General features: G+C 42.8%; 1 protein-coding gene and 1 long non-coding RNA gene across 6 annotated transcripts in view; both read left to right on the forward strand.

The window, feature by feature from the left end:
* The window catches only part of LOC309696498, a 31,724-nt gene extending 31,328 nt beyond the window's left edge, over positions 1–396 (forward strand). Inside the window, exon 5 of the long non-coding RNA XR_014273519.1 lies at positions 369–396. This is a non-coding gene — a long non-coding RNA (uncharacterized lncRNA). The remainder of the gene's footprint in view (positions 1–368) is intronic.
* Positions 397–2,047: 1,651 nt separating this feature from the next.
* samd11 (sterile alpha motif domain containing 11) overlaps positions 2,048–21,401 on the forward strand; it is a 50,072-nt gene continuing 30,718 nt past the window's right edge. For 2 of the 5 annotated variants that reach the window (XM_082517741.1, XM_082517742.1), the window contains exons 1-3: positions 2,051–3,284; positions 4,416–4,507; positions 16,459–16,634. In XM_082517741.1, the coding sequence (XP_082373867.1) occupies positions 2,585–3,284; positions 4,416–4,507; positions 16,459–16,634 (968 nt within the window). In that variant the 5' untranslated portion in view covers positions 2,051–2,584. Of the gene's footprint in view, positions 3,285–4,415; positions 4,508–16,458; positions 16,635–21,401 lie in introns of all 5 variants that reach the window. The other 3 variants (XM_082517745.1, XM_082517744.1, XM_082517743.1) reach the window with 3 other exon arrangements.

Here is a 21,401-nt window from a genome sequence, read left to right on the forward strand (position 1 = left end):
ACTAAAGTTTGGGGAACCCCTTGAATGAGTCACATTCAAGGATGGGCAGTGGGTGTAAGTAATGGGTGTCCTCTTTATGACTAGTTTCATCAGGGCTCTCCCGACGGTGCAGCCTCTAGCACCAACGCACTTATCAACAAGGTTTCCATCGAGACATTTTGCTGCGGTGAGGCCCGCTTTGATAAAGTATCAGAGCTTCTAATCTGAAATGCAGTGTTCCACTTCCTAGAAACGACTTTTTAAACATATGCCATAAATGTCAGCAGTTCATAATTAATGTCAGTGCTGCTTTTCGGCGAGCTCACCATCACGTGGAAAGATATGTCGAAAAATGTTTGATTGGATTTTTTTTTTTCTTTCTGTTTCAGGCGAGGCTTTTCAGAGAAGTGATCTCAGGTCACTTTTTTCTTCCTTAGCTGTGAATGTAACATCTGTTTTGGTCTCTTCCTAATCCACAAACCCACTAATTCCATTACTTTTCCCTTCAGACATCACAGCTTCTCATATCCAAAGGGAAAAATGTCAATCTACAGCCTGTCATCATCTTCAGTGAGGTAGCTGGCATCTGTTTTTATACATGTCTGCTGTGTGTTTGCCTGCTTGGTCGTGGCTGGAGGCTTTTATACCAGTTTTGGCCCGGGCTGTGGACTCCGGCCTTCCCGTGCAGCGCTTCCGCCTGCGGTGTGGCGTGCCTCTTTCCTGTGTGTGTCAGAGGCAGTTTGGCCTGATTTATAAGCTCTTGACACACAGCGCTTTAGACCCCACCTCTGCTGCTGGAATGGCTATTCCATGTGTTGGTGGTGGTGGATCCACCTGGGTGGTTCTTCACTGATGGGGGTCAGATGTGGTCTTGCTCATAAGCTCCAGGAGCTCAGGGGAGCCTACCCTGCAGACAGCGTGGAGAGAAAGTGCTTTCAGAACGTATGGTTCCAGGTTTTGGGTTATACTCCAGTTAAAGAAACAAAAGTCTGCAGCAGTGGTTACATATAAGACCAACCTTTTTAAATTTGCTATATGATGATTGAGTTTAGTTCAATTTTAACACTTTTACTCAAACAAACCGCCGTTACTTATGACTGTATTGAGGACAAAATAGTCTTAGACCACAAAAATATATTTTTAGTCCATAATTTGACCTTTATTGCATGTCACACCAGTGTCTGTCTTTGTATTTCCTGTCTACATCAAAAAAGAAGCTATATAAAGGACAAAACACAAAAAAAACAAGTTTTCCATTAACTTAGTTATTAAGCACACGTCTAACAGCTCACTATTTTGCTGTTTTTGTAATACCTGAAAATGATATCAATCTTGTTTTGCTTTGTTTTTTTATTATAATAAATAGAAGCACAAGGTTAACACCTTCTGTACTTGGTTAACACCAAAAATAGAACATGTAGAGAGCTTAACAGGTGAAAATGTGTTCAGCGCTGAAAGTGGCGGCTCGCATAAAGACACTGCAGCAGGTGTGGCGGGAGAGGGCAGAACGGGGTCATAGTAGGTGAACTATAACAAATAAGATGGTTGAATTTAGACACCAAAACTGAACACAGCAGTGGCCATGTGTGGATCTGGTGGTCTCTGACGTCCATCCAGCAGTCCATTTCTTTTGTAGGTTAATAGTAAAGGACTACTTTAGAGCTGTGAAATTATATGATGATGAAGTGATTACAAGTTGAAAATGTGAGTAAAACTGGCCTTTTTTGTTGTTGTTGGCTAAAAACAATGGCCAAAGCAAAATTTGGAGCAGTTCCTCTAATAGTGAAGTTTAAAATGACACGAAAGGCATATTTTTGGGTTGAATTTTGCTTCAGTTATTAAATTGTATGAGTGCGATTTTGTGTCAGTGTTCCACTTAATAATTATATGATTGTGAGCTTTTGGGTAAACAGAAGGAAAGAGCTGAAAGAAGTTTAAGAGTTAGTTAAATAGGTGGAGACAGTTTACTTCCTCGTGGTGGTTCCTCCATTTTACGCACTGAAGTGCCGTCCCTCGCGGTACCCCCCTCCCTCTGTGTGGGTCTCGCCTAGCCTCCGCTGTTTAAATGGGCCAAGTTGAGAAGCGGCGGAGAGTGCAAATCTTGTTTGGTCTGGGTCTGTGAACTTCAGCGTGACTTCAGCGACATACACAGGGGTTAAAAACTAACAACTCTTACCAAACTTTAAACCGCACCAACGTTTGCGCAGACACTAAGGATTATTAAGTCTCATATTTTATTATTATTACTAATAATAATATTGGGGCGCGTTTCTGATCAGTGGCACATATAACTGTGGTTTAATTGAAATAAAACACGCACTCTTATCGGCTTCTTATTATTGGCTGTAACATTTGGGCTCGTTAAATCTCTCCCAAGTTTCCACAACAGAATCGCTTTTTTTTTTTTTTTTAAGATTGCACTGGCGATTGGTTTACCTCTACTCGGTGGATATTAAAAAAGAAAAGAAAACTCCCACTTTTAAAATTCTCAAACGCTAAGAAGTGCGAGGTAAAACGTGGCCGCTACTGATTAGAGCAGGTAGGAGAGTGTGAGGGGCTCAGGGCTGCCCAGCATGTCAGGTATTAACAGAGCGAGTGTGATTAAATGTGGGAGGTAGGAGCTGTGAGGCTGGCGGAGAGCGCTGCTGCCGCTGCGAGCTGGAAACTACTGAATGGGAATCTATCCGGCAACTTCATCAGACCGCTGTCTCTCGGCGACACGGGACTGCGTAAAACCAAGCGGCGCGTCTCCAAGTCTGGGTCAGCCCAACTCGCAGACGAAGAGGACGCTCAAGTTGGATCGGGCGAGCAGCAGCTTTTCACTTGTTACCGGCGCTCGGCTCCCACTAACATGCCTGCCATCAAGAAGGAGAGGCTGGATGGAGACGACATGGCATTGACTGCGTTCAACCCCTCTGAATACTTGGCCCCTTTAAATGCCACCGCTATCCCCGTGGTGACCCCGCATCCGCCGCCCTACGACCACATTTTCGCCCATCATCGCGCGTACTTGGGGCTCCACGACTCGGCGCTGCATCACCAGCACCTCCACCATCACACGGACGACTTAATGGTAGAGAGGTTCTCCTCCATCCCCGACTTTCAGCCCTTCTTCGACAACGGGGAGCCTTGCATTGAGGTGGAGTGCGGGGAAAACAAGGCTTTGCTTTATATCAATAAACTGTGTCAAGGCAGTAAGGGACCCTCAATTAAATACAGGGGCGAGTGGCTCACCCCCAACGAGTTCCAGTTTGTCAGTGGACGTGAGACTGCCAAAGATTGGAAACGGAGTATCAGACACAAAGGTAAGAGCTGTATCTTCACTTTTCTGAAGGTTCACGGGCAAAGGAGGACACGACACTGTGAATTAGGAGCTTTATAGACGCCGCATAGTGTGGCTACTAACTTGAATCCTGTGGTTCGGTACTGAGTTTTGGAGTGAAAGGGTTACAGCAGTCGGTGCGTAAGGAGACAGATGAGAAAGGGCGCATATCCTCCACATACCCTCCGAGCCTTTGACACAGAGTTTGGGCTGCTCTCACACACACCGAGCCGGGGCTGCACTAGGAGTTGGCTGCACTGGACCGAGGTGAAAAGTTAGACGTAGTTTACTGAAATACGTGACAGTTCAGATATATTGTTTTCTTCCACATTATGAGATAAATCATTCTGCTAGGTGCAGCTGCACTTGTGCATGGGTGTTCACGTTTACGCATTGCATGTTAGATTTGAGGAGACTTTATGAGCCGATATTTTGCGTCAATTTAGCATCACAGTTCGTTTAATGCGACTTATTTGTATCCAGTGTTTCTCATTAAAGCTGTTGACTCATTTTGAATGTTTTTGTTTTCATTAAAAAAACCCAAGAAGAACAAAATAGCAACAAAACAAAAAAAAGCAAGAAACCGTTGCCAGTGATTTTTTTTAGCTTGGCATTTACAGCAAAGTATTCTTATGCAGTAACTAGGCTTGGTGCGCGCCCTTTCGCCTCACACTCAGGCGCATGCAGGGCTACTCAGGCAAAACTGACACGCATTAAGAAGTGTGTGGGTGGGGGTGTGGGGGGGGGTCGCCCACAGGTCAAAACTGATAGTCTTATAGTTTAATATAGCGATTCCTATAGACAGATGTCAGTAAGCTCCTGGCTGGCTCGCAGCCCTGAACAGTGGCTACAGCTGGACACAGTGATAAAATTAAACAGAGAATAGGCAAATCTTTACAGGTACCGACTCTTTCAGGTCTGTGTTGTGTTAATTATCTGGTTATTATTATTTATTTTTGTTATTTAACATTATTTGTTTTTAAAATTCTGAGGTGAAGAGCTGAAGACAGATGCCATGTTAGTGGGGAGCTTCTCCCATGCTACAGGAGATGAGTTTAGTTGATGGAGGATATGATAGGTGTTCTCTGAAAGTGTCTCTCTTGTTTGTTTCCAGGAAAAAGTCTCAAGACTCTTATGTCCAAAGGAATCTTACAGGTGCATCCACCCATCTGCGATTGCCCTGGTTGTCGAATTTCATCCCCAGTGGTAAGAATATTTCTTTTTTATATATATATATATATGTATATATATGTATACTGGTGGCTGCTGTGGCTTTCTGTATGTTTTATGTTGGGTATGGGAACACTACTTGCTGAGGTATAGCTTATTTGTCTTAAAGGTAACTTCTTTTTTTTTAGTGTGTAGGGTTACTGTAGTGGTGAAGAATTATCTCATTGGTGGTGAAGGTTATAACTGGTCAAAGAGCACAGTCGTGGTATAAAAAACATTTGTGTCAAAGGTTTTGTCATTTTCTTTTGCAGATAGGCAATATAATTGTTTGTTTTTCTGCTCAGTTAAATCAAAGAGGACAGTTTGCTCTTTCTCGGCTGGCACATCAGTTTATTTCTGTATTTCTTAAATCGCAAAATCTTATTTAAGGGCTTTGGAGTCTGTACTCCTTTTTGTTTATTATATATTTTTTCCTCTTAGCCTATAGTTGAGTTTGGCGTGGGTCAGAGCTGGAAAAGACATACCAGCATTTATTGGTATTTTTGTTGTCAGCTTTTATTCTACCAGTGGGGGTAGTCTGTAAGAGTATATTGTGAAGCAGTCTTTGTAACCTTGATGGAAGAGACCCTACAGGCACACATGTCAGCTTTGATGGTAATTTTCCTCAGCATGAATATCAAATCCACTTTCAGCCTTTCACAGATGTGGCGTATCAAACAGCCTTTTATTCGGAGGCATTGAGCTGTCCAGGTCTAATGCCTGACGTTGGGTATCAGTGGTCAGGTTCTTCTGTCTCGCCGAGTCAGTTTCCTCACCTGGCTGTTGAACTTTTGTTTGCCTAGTGCCTCCCTCAGGGCTCGGCCAAGGGCACGGTGCCAAACCTTGAGGCCTTGCAGGTGTGTCACGATTATAGCGTCACCGCTCTGTGTGTGTGTGTGTGTGTGTGTGTGTGTGTGTGTGTCAGCTTTGAGCAAGCACACTGCGGGCTCGCTGCCGCCAAATCTGTTCACACAGGTGCAGAGGGTTTTGAGCGTGAGTGTGTGTCTTTGCGTGTGTGTCTGTGTTTTCTTTCTTTCTTTTTTTTTTTTTTTTTTTTATCACCGCGGAGCGCATCTGTTGTCGCTCCCAAGCTCTAATCTTGAGGGAAGGGTGTAAGAGGCTTAGCGAGCTACTGAGCGTGGCTACTGCTGATTATTGTGTGCGAGGCACGCAAGGCAAAGGCGGGTTTGATAAGCCGGAGGTGTTTGAGTGATACAGGTAAACTGGTGACATTTTTTACAGCCAAGGATGAAGACCTGCACCCTGACACATTGAGTTCAGCCAAAACAAATTACCTGAGGGAGGTTGGGGGCAGGAAAAATACACGTCTTATTTTTTAACGAAGGATTTGAAAATGTGAGCGTTTGCTTGCGCTGAGGCTCATTACTGATATCATTGGCTCTTGGCTTGCTATGGCTTGTACAGTTCCACTTCAATTACAGCTGTGACGGAGAAAACTTTGTTATTGACGTAAGCAGAGATATGAGAGCCTTAAGGTTGTTGTTGTAGCCTTTTCTGCCTCTTTCCCCTTTCCTTGGGTTGGTGGTGAAGCCTAAAGTCAAACCCACCAAGTGAATACCTCTATGACACACGCACAGACACACACACACACACATAGACACACAGGCTGAGTATGTTGGCAGTTCTATGTGGAGCAGTGAGGGTTAGGCGGAGGAGGGAAGGCAGCGGGACTTGTATGGCCTGTACTGGCGTCTCCCTTTCTCCCCACTGACTCCCCTCAGGGCATGGCAGCCAGCACTCCCTCACTGATGAGCTCTCGCTCTCTCGCACTTTTACACACACACACACACACACACGCGCGCGCACTATATGCCTGCCTACTGACACAAATTACCTCATGCCGACATTTGTTTTGAAAGTTTGACGGCTGAACTTTGAGTGATCTTGTTTCGCTATAGGCATGAGGCAAGCCATCATAAAAAAGTGCAGCAGCTGGTGGGAAGACGTCTCACCTGCCTGCACAGAAATCAGGGAAGGTAATTTGCTGCGTCTGCCTGGGCACGAGCTGTTTTAATAACACCACGACACAAATTGGTCCGCTACACTGGAAAGTTTATGGATTAAATATGTTCTTAATGTTGGTGTATGAAATTAATTCCTTTACGACTCGCTGTCGAGGTGTCTTACTTTTCCATTATGTAATAACGGCAAGTTGCTTAAAGGATTCCTCTTTATTAGCGTTTGCTTTTGTTACGGTTATTCATTGAGGTTTTCAGATGCTGTTTATTGAGTGTCTATATAATACTTTATCTTAGCTCTGTGTATTTGTCTTTTTGTTTTTACGTATGTTTGTGTTGATTTGTATTTGTGTTTCTCTTTGCCTGATACCGGCTGACTTGTCAGCTTGCTGTGTGTGCACGTACGAGTGTGTTTGGGTTCGTGTGTGTGTGTGTCTCTTCCCGGGAGAGCTGGGCTTCCTCTGCTCTGTTATTTCAGCGGAACTGGCGGAGGCCGGGAGGAAATTACACTCCCCTCCTCCGGCTCGTAAAGACCTCCTCCAATCAAGGGCTTCTTTTGCAAAGTGGAATTAAACACGCAGCCACGCATATCTGTACAAGCACGTACACACACACTTTTTTCCGTATAACTTCTTTCTCATTATGTTCATAACACCCATTTTCAGTTTGGTAAGAATGGAGAAGATAACTAAATAAAGTGCTCCATGTTGAGTGAAATATAGGAGGACGATGTGTTTGTGTGATGGCTAGACCGTATCTACTGCGTGACGTGTTCTGTGTTTGTGCACACGCACGCACGCATGTTGCTGATGCTACGTTGCTATGGTAACAATGGAATAGGTCATCAGCTCAGAAGTGTGCAGAAACTGCAGTTGTGCCAAGTGCATAACTTTGGTGCGCGTCTCTCTCTGTGTCTCTGCGACCAATTAGATATGGAGCCTCCAATATGTGCATCAGTCTTACTGATAGAGACATTAAAACCGTAATGTGGGTATGACATACAGAAATGCAATCCTAGTCATATACACACACACTTAAAACCATTTTTGTGGCTCTTGTTGTCTTTCCATCTATGAATAATTCAGTTAAAATAAACTGTTTAATTTAGCAAATTACCCATTAGCTTCCGTTAGTGTCCTGTTCAGCAGAGATGCCAAAGACTGAGAGCTGAATGTGTCTGGCAGTTTGTGTGAACGAGCTCTGTGCTGCTCTGTGGTGGGTGCGGACACTGTTAAGATGCCCCTAAAATAAGTTGGAACAGCTGTCTGTCAACCAAATGTGGTTTGTGACAGTGAAGACAATGGTGATATTTCTTGAAAAACCCTCCTCCTCGATATCTGTGTGTGTGTGGAGTAAAGTGTTTGTGCTTGCGTTCTGACGTGCGATTTCCTCTGATAATTGTAGGCCTGATCTGCCACAGCAGACCTTTGTAGACACTATTGTGTTGCTATCATACGTCTTTCAGTACACTGAAAAGAACTCATACCTGTATTCAACCAAAGAAAGAACATTCACCAGTTTGTGATGGTCTAATGAGTTTCTGGTTATTAATATTGACTTTAATAATGAATTTGGTTGTTAGCTGTATACTTAATGTAAACGCATAGAATGTGTATGTATTTTTTAATGTTACAGATGTAACAATTCAATTCAATTTTATTTATATTTTCCCCTCTTCTTCCCCCCCATATTTGTCGGGGGAAGGAAAGCCACGGTCGTTACCTGTCTGTAAAGCTCCCCTGTGGCGACCTCAGTCGGCGTACAAACACATAGAAAGAGTTGGAGAGAGAGAGGGCGATGGAAAGGCAGAGAGAGAGAGAGAGAATAAGTGAGGAAGGAGGAAAGAAAGGCGGGTGGGGGGGCGTGAGAGGCACGCTTGCACGCCTGGCTGCACCGGCACTGACCTCCCAGCGCCGAGCCTGCAGCCTCCCCTCCACCTCGCCGCCTCTCGCCCTCTGTGCACCTCAGCCCCTCCTCCACTATTCCCCCAACCCATCCACCCCCTCCCCTTTTGCCTTGTGCCGCTCCACTGGGCTGCAACTGCCCGCTTGGCTCAGCGCGTGGGGGCCGAGTGTGCAGGAGAGCATGTGTGCATGTGTGTAAATATATCTCTGTGTGTGTGTGCCGGGAAGGCGTGGGTCTTGGTCGCATGCCGGTCTGTCCTACAGTGCTTTCTCACTTTTTTTTTTTTCCTCTTTCTCTCGCATGGCCTTGAACAACCAAGTGTTGCCTAAAGACTGCACATAAACCACAGACGCACACTCGCACACACTGCCATCCACAATCAGATCTATTTTTCAAAGTGCATTTGAACTCATAAGGAGTTGGTGCTTTTGTGCATGATCTCATTGGAGATTGATAGTTCTTTTTGCTATTATCACACGTTTTCAGTACGATATGTGTGAAGGAGTGAACACCACGAGGAGCCACTCAAACAATATTTATTTATTTATTATTAACCAAAATATTGACCTTTAAAGAAACCCCATGCTAATACCTCTGTCAGCACAAGCATGTTCTTACCAAAATTATTCCAAAAGCTTGGAAGATGATGTAACAACAAAATCTTTAGTGAACCATCTCTAACACTATACCAGAATATGTTGGAAAATTCAAATCCCATATTTACTCGTGCTCTCCATACTTGCTTTTAGATCATTGCTCTTGTTCTGTCTGCAAGCCCGATGCTGCTGTGTTATGTATATAAGTATGTTTGTTATTTGGTATTATTTGATGTTATTTTGGTGCGATGGAAATCGGGTCTAAAACCATCTACAAATTTCAAATGGAACCTCATCAGTTGCAACTTTTCCTTGATTCTGTGCCTCAGTTAATCCACGCTCTGAAACCAAACAGCTTTAGCTTCCTTGCGCCTTCCCTTGAAGCTAGCCTTCTTTTGGTTGGCTACTCTTCGTAAACGTCTGAACAGGAGCCGCGTAGGTCTTCACTACTCACGACAAAAAGCTGTGTGCACGAGGTGAAACGCATCGTTAATGTCCCCACTCTCTGACATCATACAGAGACAAAATTAGAAAGGGGGAAAAAAATATCTGAAACAGAGCTTGTTGCTACCAGTGATCACTGATGCGTATACTGACATCATTATTTGAAACTTTGTTAGCATCCACAATTGTAGCCGTGTATGGACGGAAAAAATAAAACGAGCACTTTAGACTCTAACCTGAACAGACTGGATAGGAGCTTCATCTACAAATAAAATTTTGAAGTATTGATAGGATTTGCTTTAAAGAATAGGGTAATGGTTAGGCCGACAAACATGCTAAATGTTAGTATAGTTCTCAGGAACATGTAGCTAAGTCTTATCTTTTAACAGAAGAGCAGTAACAAGTTACTGTAACTGTTACTAGTAAAATATATGTATATAAAATAAAAGTGATGAAACTGTGTTGCTTTTGTGCACTTGTGTTGAAGCATAACTATGTTTTACTCCACTTGTGTAAAGCTGTGAGTTTCAGCTGTCATTTAAAAAAAAAAATTGTCTGTTAAGTTTCTTAATGTGAAGCTCACACTAGTCATACAATTATAACCCCACGAGGCAAATAGAGATTTTGTCATTGTCCCTGCACAGTATACTGTGCCTTTGTCTGATTTCTTTCAGTTTTGTTTCTAAACTTGCTGAAAGGTCACGAAGTACGAAATGTTTTTTTCTTCTACAAACGTATGGGGTGTGTCGAAGAACGAAAAAACACCGAAATAACGTGGGGACGACAGTTAAATATCTTTCATGGAACGTAACGAAAAGTAACAGAGCCTGGCAATGAATGTTTTCCGTGAATTCACCAAAGCAAAAGCAACTCCACCAACTCCGTTTTTTGATGACTTGTGACTCCATTAAGAGATTTTACAGATCAGTAGAAATTCTTACAGACTTTATCCTGACTAGCAAAGAAATCACATAAACTTTATTATTAGGTTAGTGGGGGAAATCAGATTAACTGAACCATGTAAACACTTTAATCAAACCATTACCTTAATCTGATTATTCACAGTAGTTAGGTTATGCTGGTCGTGTTTGCACACTGAGCGACCTCAGGTTGACCAAAGCTGACAGATTTGTAGTTAATCACCTTTTTCGAAGGTGCACCTGTGAAAATGTCATAACGGCCGTACCGTCCACTGGAATCGGAGGCGAGGAGATGAGACTAAACAAAGTAGATTTTGCATTTTGTGACGAATTGTTTTTCAGTCTCGCGTAAACACACAACAGACAAATTGTTTGTTTTGGCCTTGTTTCAGAGCTCTTATGCTAGCGCGGTAATGACCGCTTCGCGCCCCCCCCCGCCAAACCCACCATGCTCATGCTCATCCCCGCCCACTCCCCTCGCTGTCGTCTCCTCATTCCCCCCTCCCCCTTTCCCCTAGTGCTCGCGCCAAGTCGGCCCGCCATCCCGCCTCCACACACACACACACACACACACACACGCTGCGAGGTAACGGCAGACAGGCGCGTGACTCATTAGGCATTCGTCCCCCAGGGAGATCGCTGGGGGGGCGCGTGCGAGGGAGAGAGAGCGCCGCAGCTGCAGGAATGTCACGGGCGGCTTCTGCTCTGTGTGTGTGTGTGTGTGTGTGTGTGTGTGCTTGCTAATGCTGGTTGGAGCCAGCGGCGGGGCACTGCACCTTTCAGGAAATAACGCAAGGAGAAAGGGGAGGAAAAAAGGGGGAAAAAAACATACTTATTAGTCCTCTTTTTCCACCAAGTGCTTATTTAAAAGTCTAAAATGAATTTAGAGAGAAAACATTAGATTGCCTTATAATTTCTGCTTTAATTTGAATGCTTTTGCTGTCCAAGCTGTGCTTTAGCTGTGGATGTTAGTCTGCGTTGTTTTTCACCAAGACGGCTTTTTGTTGCTTTTAAGCCATGCACTGGCCATGAATTTATGAGCGTTTATGGCTGCAAATGCAACAGCATTACTCACTGAAATATTAAAAATGTATTATTCCTATATGTTAAAATATGAGTTGATTTCCTGCCTCTTCATTAAATTTTAAATCATTTTAGTGAGCCCAGTAGCATATATTTCAGTACTTCAGTAAATCTCTTCCCACCACACTAAAGACCATATGAGACACAGGAAGTCAGTGCTGGCTTCATCAGTCTTTTAAAGTGACGGCGTTATGTCATTAGACGTAGGTCACTCTTAGGTTAATGCTCCTCACGACTTCGGACAAGCCCCCAACAGTAACAGAGAAACTATGTGCTCTATATTTGGCATATTTTGAGGAGGATCAGAAGTTTTTCTGAGAGTGCCCATCTTCTTCTTCTCCAGTGCAATTCACATTGCCCATTCCTCTCATATTTGTCTCTCTGTGAACCCTGTCCTTATATTCCTTTTGGTCCTGAATGTGGAAAGCCTCTTTCATTAAAATCTCTATATGTAGTAAAGGAAAAAAGAAACTAAACAGTGCGGGTCTTCTAGACTTTTGTCTCTGGTTGTTGTATCGGTGGCTTTGTGCGTGTGCCTACCCATCAGCGAAACTACATAATGCATGCAGTTCAGACTTGTTCCATGTTGCAAGCCATATGTAAATGTTGCCAGGTAGTAAAATTGTAGTCCCAGTGTTTGCAGAAAAGCATTCAGGCTGTGGATCCAAACTTGAAGCCTACACAGTATTGGCCGAAAGGATTGCAAGTGGGCTTAAGTGGCAGTTGGTGCTATTCATGTCTTTCAAATTTTGCCATGGAAATTGCGTTAGCATTCATAGAATTAAGATAATCACTTACAATGAATCCGTTGAGAGTGTTACAGATGGGCGTGTTGGTGTGAAAAGTAAAGATAATGCAGAAATGCCTTGAACCTGCATTCTTAGTAAATACCACTAGGGGGGCGAAGCTGTGGTTGCAAGACTTCCACGCATAGAAGTCTACGCCACGCCAGTAAATACTTTCCTGCTGAGTGTATGACCTCAGTCACTCATTTCGGGTTGCACTCAATTAAAACAAACAAACAAAACAAAAAAAAAAGCATTTTGGTCATTCTAGGGGTCAAAAAGAGGAATTATCCAGGATATGGTCATTGGCTAGTTGATACTGCATCAGTGTGCAGTTTCACAGACAGAACCATCACCTGCGGTCTCATCCGGTTTCAAAACACTAATATCTCGATGACGGTAATGCTACATTTTAGGCTTTAAAATGGGACTTCAGAAACCATTGGATGACGTCACAAACCGAGTGAACAAAGAAGACCGAAATAGTTAAAAATAAAACCTAAAGACACTAAAACTTTTAACGTCTCTCGAAAATTTGTTTTTAAAGCTCATACATCATTATTACAATACGTAATGCAAAGGTAACATGTTGTTTCACTGGCTAAAGCAGTTGTGGCCACCTTTTAAATTAATATGTAATGGAATAATAAATTATTTTTTATATATATATATCATTCATTGAAAAAAAATGGACTGTAAATGATTGTAATCGTACTTAACCTAGATATTTAAGTTACCCCAATGCCTTAAATATGCGGGACTCCCCCAGTCATCTTACAGCTTTTATGATGTAATCCTAGCAGGGTTAACCGAAGAGATTCAATAAATGTAAACTATTAGTCTTAGATCCGCTTCTCATATAATTTGCTTAGTTTGAAAGAAGCTAACTAGTTACTGCATTTAAAAATGTGTTGCAATCACAAAAGCTTGATTTAATCCTTAGTTTAATAGACAGCGCTAACTTAATTTAACATGTATGAAGGGCTAGAAAAACTCATGTTTTCTATTTTGAAAAATCTCTGAGAATAAAAACTTTATATTTTAACCTTGAAATGATTTGTGTACATTAAGTTAAACCAGAAGATATTGATTAATGCCAAATATTTATAATTCCTTCAATGAATGGAAGTGAGTGCTTTTGTGTTATGTAGGCTTCAATAAGTGAATGCCATATATAGTAGATTCTGAAGGATGCTCTTGCATCAAACTTCATCTCTTATTATCTCTGACCTGTAATAGCATAATGAACACCTGCACTGCTGTTTGCCCCCAAAGTATCAAACATGCAGCGATCTGTCTGAATCACTGAGAAATTTCAGTTCAGGTTCAGTTAGTGTCGGCTTCACTGCATATTGTGAGTGATTGGCAGAGTGTCTGCGTGTTTCTGGATGTTTGTAGTCATTATAATTGTAATTGTCTATATTGTGCAATTAGTTCATCGTTATGTCCTTATATGCGCGCGTGTGTGTGTGTGTGTGTGTGTGTGTGTGTGTGTGTGTGTAAATGTGAAGCCCAGATATATTTCTTGGCTGGCTGACTGTTAGATAGAAAGCGTGGGAGGTGATATTCATAGAGGTGCTTTTAGTGGGACTTTTATGAGAGACTTTTTTCCATGGCTGAAAGGAGGTTGACCACACACAGTAAGGTTGCCTCAGCTCTGCACACACGCATGTTTGTGCGTGCATGTACGAGCATGAGCGCTCAGGCGCCCTTCCTTTGAGCGCTCCTACGTGGGCTGCCAGGGGTGTGTTTGGCTTCATGTTTTGTTTCAGAGAGCCCTCCCCCGTCCTGCGGAAGTGTTGCCGGAAGCAGTGGGAGCTCACCCCCAGTTCTGCGTCAGTGCCACTAAAGAAAGGATTGGGGCTTTCCGGGAGGAGAGAAGAGGGAGGAAGGGAGGGGGGCTGTCAGGCTGGGTATGTCACGGCCATGTGGGTGGTTGTCACGCACACACGCACACACACACAGTCACAGTCACGACTGCTCTTAGACAAACTATTCTTGTGTACACTCTATTGCTGGCTTGCTCCGAGTAAAATCCCCCACTTTGGAGGGGAATTCTAAGGAATATTAACAGGTGTGCCTGACTGTGAGAGCATGCATGCGTTTATGTGTGTCACGGCGCGGGTGTAGTGCACATGTGTTTTCCCTGACAATGTGAAGACAGCAATAAATAGACCTGGAGGTGGAGAATTTGTATTTGCCAGATGTTTGTGTGTAAGAGAGACAGATGGATGTGGTTGGATCCATAAAGGAGTGATTTATTTATTTTTATTCCTTTTTGGGGGAGGGGTTCACTCTTGGCCCCTCCACTCCTCTTGATTATATATTAGAGCTCCAGCATTCTGGACTAGAAGAAGCAGAAGTACCAGAAAGTGATCAACTGTCCTGAAATAATGGTGCACAACTTGTAGAAAGGTCTGACAGGACAGGAAACAGATGAAAAATCTTTTTTTTTTTTTTTTTTTTAAAGCAAGACACAGAAAAGCAGAAAGGCGAGAAATTTTCAGAAATCTGTGGCCTGCTCATCCTGGGGGATGTTTTCATCTTTCTCTGTCCCCTCCCAACTCTTTTTAATGTGTGCCATTTGAGAGACTCCAGAGGGGCTGCACCTGTTTGCCTTTTGGCTAGGAGCCCCCAAATCCCTCCTTCTGCCCCCGCCTGCCACTCATGCTACAGCACCTCCTGGGATGGATGGAGTGAGGGAAGAAGGGAAATATAGGGAGGAGTGGTGGAGTGTGGGGTTGCATGCCGTGGAAGGGATAGCTGGAGGGCTTGAAGGAGTAAGAGCAGAGATGTAGGCACGCACAGAGAGTAAGAGAGAGAGAGGGGAATATAGTTTCACATCCAAGTCCATTCTCCCACACTGGACAGACCTTCCCTCTGTGGAGCTTTCTCCCTTTCATGTTTTGACTCACCACATTCTCTTTTATTTCTGTGTTTTCTCTCACCTTTTTCTCTCCTGTGCAAAACCCACATCTGCTCTTCCTCTCTTCCTTGTTAACTTTTCTTCTCTGCCCTATCGTTCCCTTGCTCGTTCTCCAATTTTCTTCCCTGACTCAGTCTCTTTTACTCTATGCATCTCTCAATCCTCCTATCTAGGTTATTCCTCCCCTCCTCTTTCTCACCCTTCTCCCATTGCTCTGTGATAGGGTCGTGTTAATCTGCAGTGACCTCTTCAGGTCACATTAAAGGTCGCCCAGCTTCACTTCCCGATATCCCTACGGCCATACTCTTGTCTTAATCCCTACTTTGCTCTGCTAACTCCAGGAAGTTTTGGAACAAAATAAATACACGGTTCACCGACAGAGTTATTTTCTTCCCATAGATTTGCTTTTGAAATAAAAACTCATGTAATAGGCAACATGTAACCTTTATCTTTTATTATATTATATACCCCCCCTTTCAACATATGACAGCTGGGATAGGCGCGCGCGCACGTTACATCTGGCTCACTGATATCTGTAAATGTCATCTCCCCAACATGCTTTTCACTCACGCAACCCCGTATCATCACGCTCCCACCTCCGTGCTTTACTGTGGCACTCCTCGCAGGCTGAACCCCGTCTGAGCCGAACGCATTTATCTTGGTCTCATCTGACCAAAGCAGGTGTTCCCAGCTTTTATTGGGTTTCTTTTCATGTCGTTTTTTCAAAGCCTAATCTTGCAGATTTGTGCCAAAGAGCAGGGAAGGGGTTTTTCTTGCACGTTGCCCACAGAGGCTAACGTTATGTAATGTCCTTTGCAGTATCTGAGATATAACAGAGAGTTGGATTTTCATTGATAACGCCTATTCCAAGTGGGAAGCCTTTACCTCTGTGTGCTAATCGCACACTCTCTGCGGTGATTTTAGGGCAACAGCCAGAAAGGCTCTGATTAGCGGCACTAGCTCATTCTGTGCGTTCTGATTACTGCAGTAACTCAGTTTCGGCTGATCTTTAGTCTATCATTTCCTGTGCAGTCTGACAATCAGACTTTCCAAAATTTCTGCCAATTCTTTTTTTTATATACAGCCAGACTTGCAGATAGAAACCCATGGATCGCAAACTGAAAGAAATCTGGTGTTCAGGTCTGGTTTTTTTATTTATTTATTTTTTGACTTTGATTTTCTACTTTGAGTATCTACTTGTGTTTTCATCTCAAAGAGTGGCAACTTTAAATAACTCACATTTTAGTACTTTGTCTGTCTGGAATTACTGAATCCTGTTTTTAAAGTCTCGCCTTTTCTGTGTTTTGTAGAACCGCGGGCGCTTGGCAGAGAAGCGCACCATCCCCCTGCCACCTAACCGGGTGCCCAAGAAGGAGCTGGCCTCCATTTTCAGCAGTGACGACAGTGAAGGCAGTGACCGGGCCAGTGGGGATCATGCTCACATCAAACAGGAGGATGAGCTCCATTACAATATCATGAGAAAAAGGTCAGTCACCTCTGACTTGTAGCTATGACTTGCATGCGGTCGGTTGTTATGCTCTTTTACAAAATTAACAGGTAATTACCCAGAATTTTTTTTTTTATTGTTGTAAGTCATATATTTTTACTCAGGCTTTTATTATGTCTTCAAAAAAAAGTACTTTAGTCACCTCATGAAGAAAAACATTAAACTAGTCTTTGTTTTCTTGTTTTTGTTTTTGCCTCTCAGATTGTGTTTAATGGCAGATGGATGTAGCTTTAATAAACTAATAGCACCTCAGGCGTGTTTAGTATTTTTATCAGAAGTGGCTTCAGGATAATTTTGCTGTTAAAGGCTCACTTTTAGACAAACAAAGAGCCGCATTTCAAAAATATATATGCATGGTTTTTGCTTTGGGATGTCTAATGGAAGCTGTTGAGCTTTCACGGCGTTAATTGGTTTGTTAGTTTGCGTTATCCTGCTGCTGCCAAGTCTCGGTGTGTCTGTCTTGAGTTGATATCGAATGACTGAATCACCTGAGTCACTGCTGCCTGTTTCATCCTATACTGTAGCAGCTCGCTCATAATAGAAAAGATAAATTTGCCGTCTTTATGGTGTTCAGCTGATCTAAAGATTGTTTCAAAACGCTTATGAAGTGTTTATGAACAACTCGAGTTAGATTAAAGAAAGAAGTAGCATATGTTGCCTCAAAGACACTTTGGCAGTGGTAAAAACATGCAGTGCAGTGCTTCTATAAAGCCTCCCTGGGTCCTCATCATTCACATGACTAGTATTTTATTTTTGTCAGATCTGGAAGGAAAGCAGGAGTTTTTTGAGTTGTGCCATTTTTATTTTTAAGAAGTAGCTGGTATCACATCATAATAATAATCCCCCTGGAGTATGTTTTAGGCATACATCTCAAATGCTTTCATAATGATTGGGGATGTTTATTCTTTACATTGAGCAAGTTTATGTGTTAAATAAACAAAAATATTAAAGAGTTATTTTCAAAATGAAGATGATTTCTGTGCAGGATTTTTGGTTTGTCATAAAGTGCGAACTGCTCTGGATACAAGTGAATAATCACGTCTCCATTTTCATACATGCAAACAAAGACGTGCAAGGCTACAATGATGTCATACACCGCCACTGGTGGCGTATAGTCGATGGGGTTAGGAACAAAAACTAAACTGAGATGGAATTATAATTTTTCTCGTGTGTGTGTTTGTTTTTTGTTTTAATTGCCACCGTGGAATTTTGTGATTGCTCAGTATGTACGTAAACTGATTGTGATATTTAGAAATCAGACAGATTATTGATTTAAGGCAGAGCCTGTTCATTGATTAAACCCAGAAAGTCCCCAGCTGCATTAAAGGAGCTTGTGCAACCTCATTAAAGAAAGGGATGTTTTTCATGTCGTGAGATTTACGCGTGACACGGCGGACAGCGCAGCAACTGTGAAGCTTTAAATGGATCCACTAACCTCATTTAAGAGGGCTTCCCCTCCCCCTGACACTTGTGCCGCTGGCGTGTTAAGATGATAATGAATTTAAAGAACACTTATGACTAATATGTCAGGCTTTTACCCTTTGAAAGGCGACGGACTCGCTGGAGCCGCAGCTCCGGTCTGTCGTGGGTATCCGTCTCAGCCTTGCTTTATCCCCCAATGTGGGTCTGGACGAACAGGATAATGGGATGTCCAATCATGGAAATGTGATTTCCATTGACCGCAGCTTCGTAAGTGAGTCGTAGAAGGGTCTTAACAAATTGGATTTGTCCGATGGATGTGAAAAATACAGGGCCTCTGTATACATGTGAGTGTATCTGTGCTGTCTCATCCTCACATCATCAGAGCTGGCGGCAGCACCGTCACACCCACTCGGTTGCAGCAACTTGCCTACTGTAACTGTACTTTAATCTAAAAGAGCACATCAGATGTGCCATGTGGTATTTAACCGTTTGATCCTTGCATAATGCTTCATCCAGAAATTAACTTCCAGAAGGATTACGTTGGGAGATTCTCCCCTTTTTTTTTTTTTTTTGACTCAGTTCAAGTTTTTCACTGCAGAGTTGCATGGAACTTGTATAAAGTGTCACATTTTTCACTAAAATGATTTTGCATACCAATGTCAGAAAGTTTCTGACCTTCTCATTTCCAGAATTCATTATCAGACACTCCACCTTAATCTGATTAATGGTAGCAGTCTCTGTCTTAACAGACAATTGTTTTTCTTGGCACTCTATAGATCTGCATTCGTCCTGCTGAATAAGCATAGACCAACTACAGACTGAAGTGCAGCCAAACCACAGAACTAACCCAATAATCGTTATCGCAATAGAACGCATATGGATGTTTCCTGGATATCAGAATGTAGCCAAAGCTCTTATTGTGGTGTCTGCGCTACAGATTGTTAGGATTATTTACACACTGATTGATGAATTTCATCTTGGGGGGGAAAAGATTGACTTTTTGGTTGGTAAAAGGAGTGCAAATGGAGGTCAGCTCAGTGATTTTTCAAACTATTCATCCTCTGCAGCATCCTACCTATGCAGGCTTTATGGCTCTGTAATTACGCCACCTCACTTCCTCGTCTGCTCCCGTCATAATTACTACTGCCGCCGTCGTGTTGTAATGTAGCTCCGGTTAAAAAAGCTTTTTACACCATCAACCTATGGAGTCATTTTTCATAATTTTTCTGTTTTTTTAATGGCAGGGAAATTTTAAGATTTTTAGCGTCTTACTCGAGGGCAAAACAAAGCCTATCTTAGCATTTGTTTATCTTGGCTATAGATAACAAGGGTTGATTGAAAAGTGCTGACTGAGAGTCTGGATAATTACTTGGCAGCCACCGTGGATTTTGTAAGTTACACCTGCTGACGTCTGCCTTCCAACCTGCAACCTCTGGAAGACAAACTTCTTCATACCCATTATTAGCCTTTGCCAAAACAAACACAAAAGACGCTTTAACAGTTTCTCAGTCATCCACGGCAATTAATTGTATATGCAAATTCTCCCTTCTAGAAAAGAGACGTTAAAGTAATGACAGGGAGGTGTTTGTAACAAAATCAGCAAACATACTTCATAAAAGGGTCATCTTTTCCTGTCTGGTCATATTAGAGCATGCTAATATCCTCCTCGTCATGGAGGCAACATTTTATTTTAAGTCAAAATGTAGAAGAGCTGGCATGAGTTTGAAGTACCTTTCTTACTGTTTGTTACAGGCTGTGGGTGATAACAGGCTGGTATGAAAAAAGCAGCAGGCAGGTGCTTACATTTATGAAAATTAAAAAAATTCTCACATAACTTTGTGGCCCCTTTTTGGGAAGCATCGTTGGCTCATTTGTTAACAGGAGAGCTTTACTTAATCTGGCCAATGGAGAAAGACACTGATGCTGAGTTAGCTACTGTATGTCTGTTGCAATTGACATTTTGTCCTCTGGCTTCATTGAACAACCGTGTCATTGCCTTATGCCAGTAAGGGGTCAGAGACAGTGTGAAATTACTGGAAATGGCTCTCCCCTAAAGCACTAATTAATGAGCTTGGAGGTTTTATAGCTTTTTAGAGGAGCTTTCCGCCTTAAAAAAGGAAGGAAAAAAAATGGTCTTGTTTACATGCCTTTGCCATGGCGACATAGTCGCAGCAATTTAGTAGTTGATTGGGCGTTGGCTAGCAGCAAGGCATTCATTGTTTCCACACAGAAGAGTGTTTTCTCACTGTTAACTTGCTGTCATAACACAGGATGGACAGAAAGATGGTCAGCAGTGTTTCAGCTGTTAGGCTCAGATGTGGCTTGAGATATGTTCAGCTTTTCCACGTGTAAAGATCAAAGTGATTGTGCTGTTATATCAGTGCCAATCAGGTGAAATTAATACACAGAATGAAAGTGTCCTCTCTTGAGAATTACCACTCAAACTGCATATATAAATTTTATTTAGTCCAATTTTTCCTTAAAACTAAAAACAAAAATCTCTCTCCAAGTGAGGAGAGATTTGCATTACAGATGAGAAATCAAGAGTAAATAAAACCAGCAGTTTTCTCAAGGAAATGTAGCATGGCAGACTTGCTGTATATCCTGTTTCCATTGTCTTCCCTCACTTGGCTGCTTTATCGACCTCATGTCAGCGTGTACAGCGGGCGCACAACCAGGAGAAATGAAGCTGGGCTACTCTGACTTATTCATGTATCTGTTTCTGTATTTATTCATTACCCCCTCCACTTGCAGGGTTCCCACTTGCATGTTACCTTTGGATTCAACTGTGGAAGCCTGACAATTGTGCTTCTGCTGCTCACAATAAACCAGCAAGAATCCTGATTTAGACTTGATGGGTCTGAAAGGAAGTCTGTTTTTATAAACTCTTTTTAATTCCTTAATTTTTTCATCATAATACTCATGTGCATGCCTTTCTTCTCTCTGGTTGTTGAATATTACATACTGTCTGGTAGTATTTGAATTTTGCTATGGGGCCACCTGCGCAGGTTGGAGCAGGCTGTATGTTTGGGCTATTGTCTTGAGTAGATGAGGGTAGTAAACCTGCGCGTACCAGATGTTTCATAGCAGTTGCACCCTGCCTTTCTCTCCCGTCTCTGTCTCTCTTGCTCTTTCTCCTCCTCCTACTCCTCCTCCTTCACATCCCTGCTGTCTGTCTGTCAGCACTTTCCCAGCGGTGGTGTGAGACATGGCGTCAGGGTTCCTGGGCTGCCAGCTTCTGCCAGCTCACACTGTGACCTCCAGCCCTGCCACCTCAGCTCCACGTGCCAATGCCACAGCAGGGCACTACTGGGCATTTATACT

The sequence above is a fragment of the Aulonocara stuartgranti genome (assembly GCF_965226115.1).
Source record: "Aulonocara stuartgranti genome assembly, chromosome: 20".
Taxonomy (NCBI): Eukaryota; Metazoa; Chordata; class Actinopteri; order Cichliformes; family Cichlidae; genus Aulonocara; species Aulonocara stuartgranti.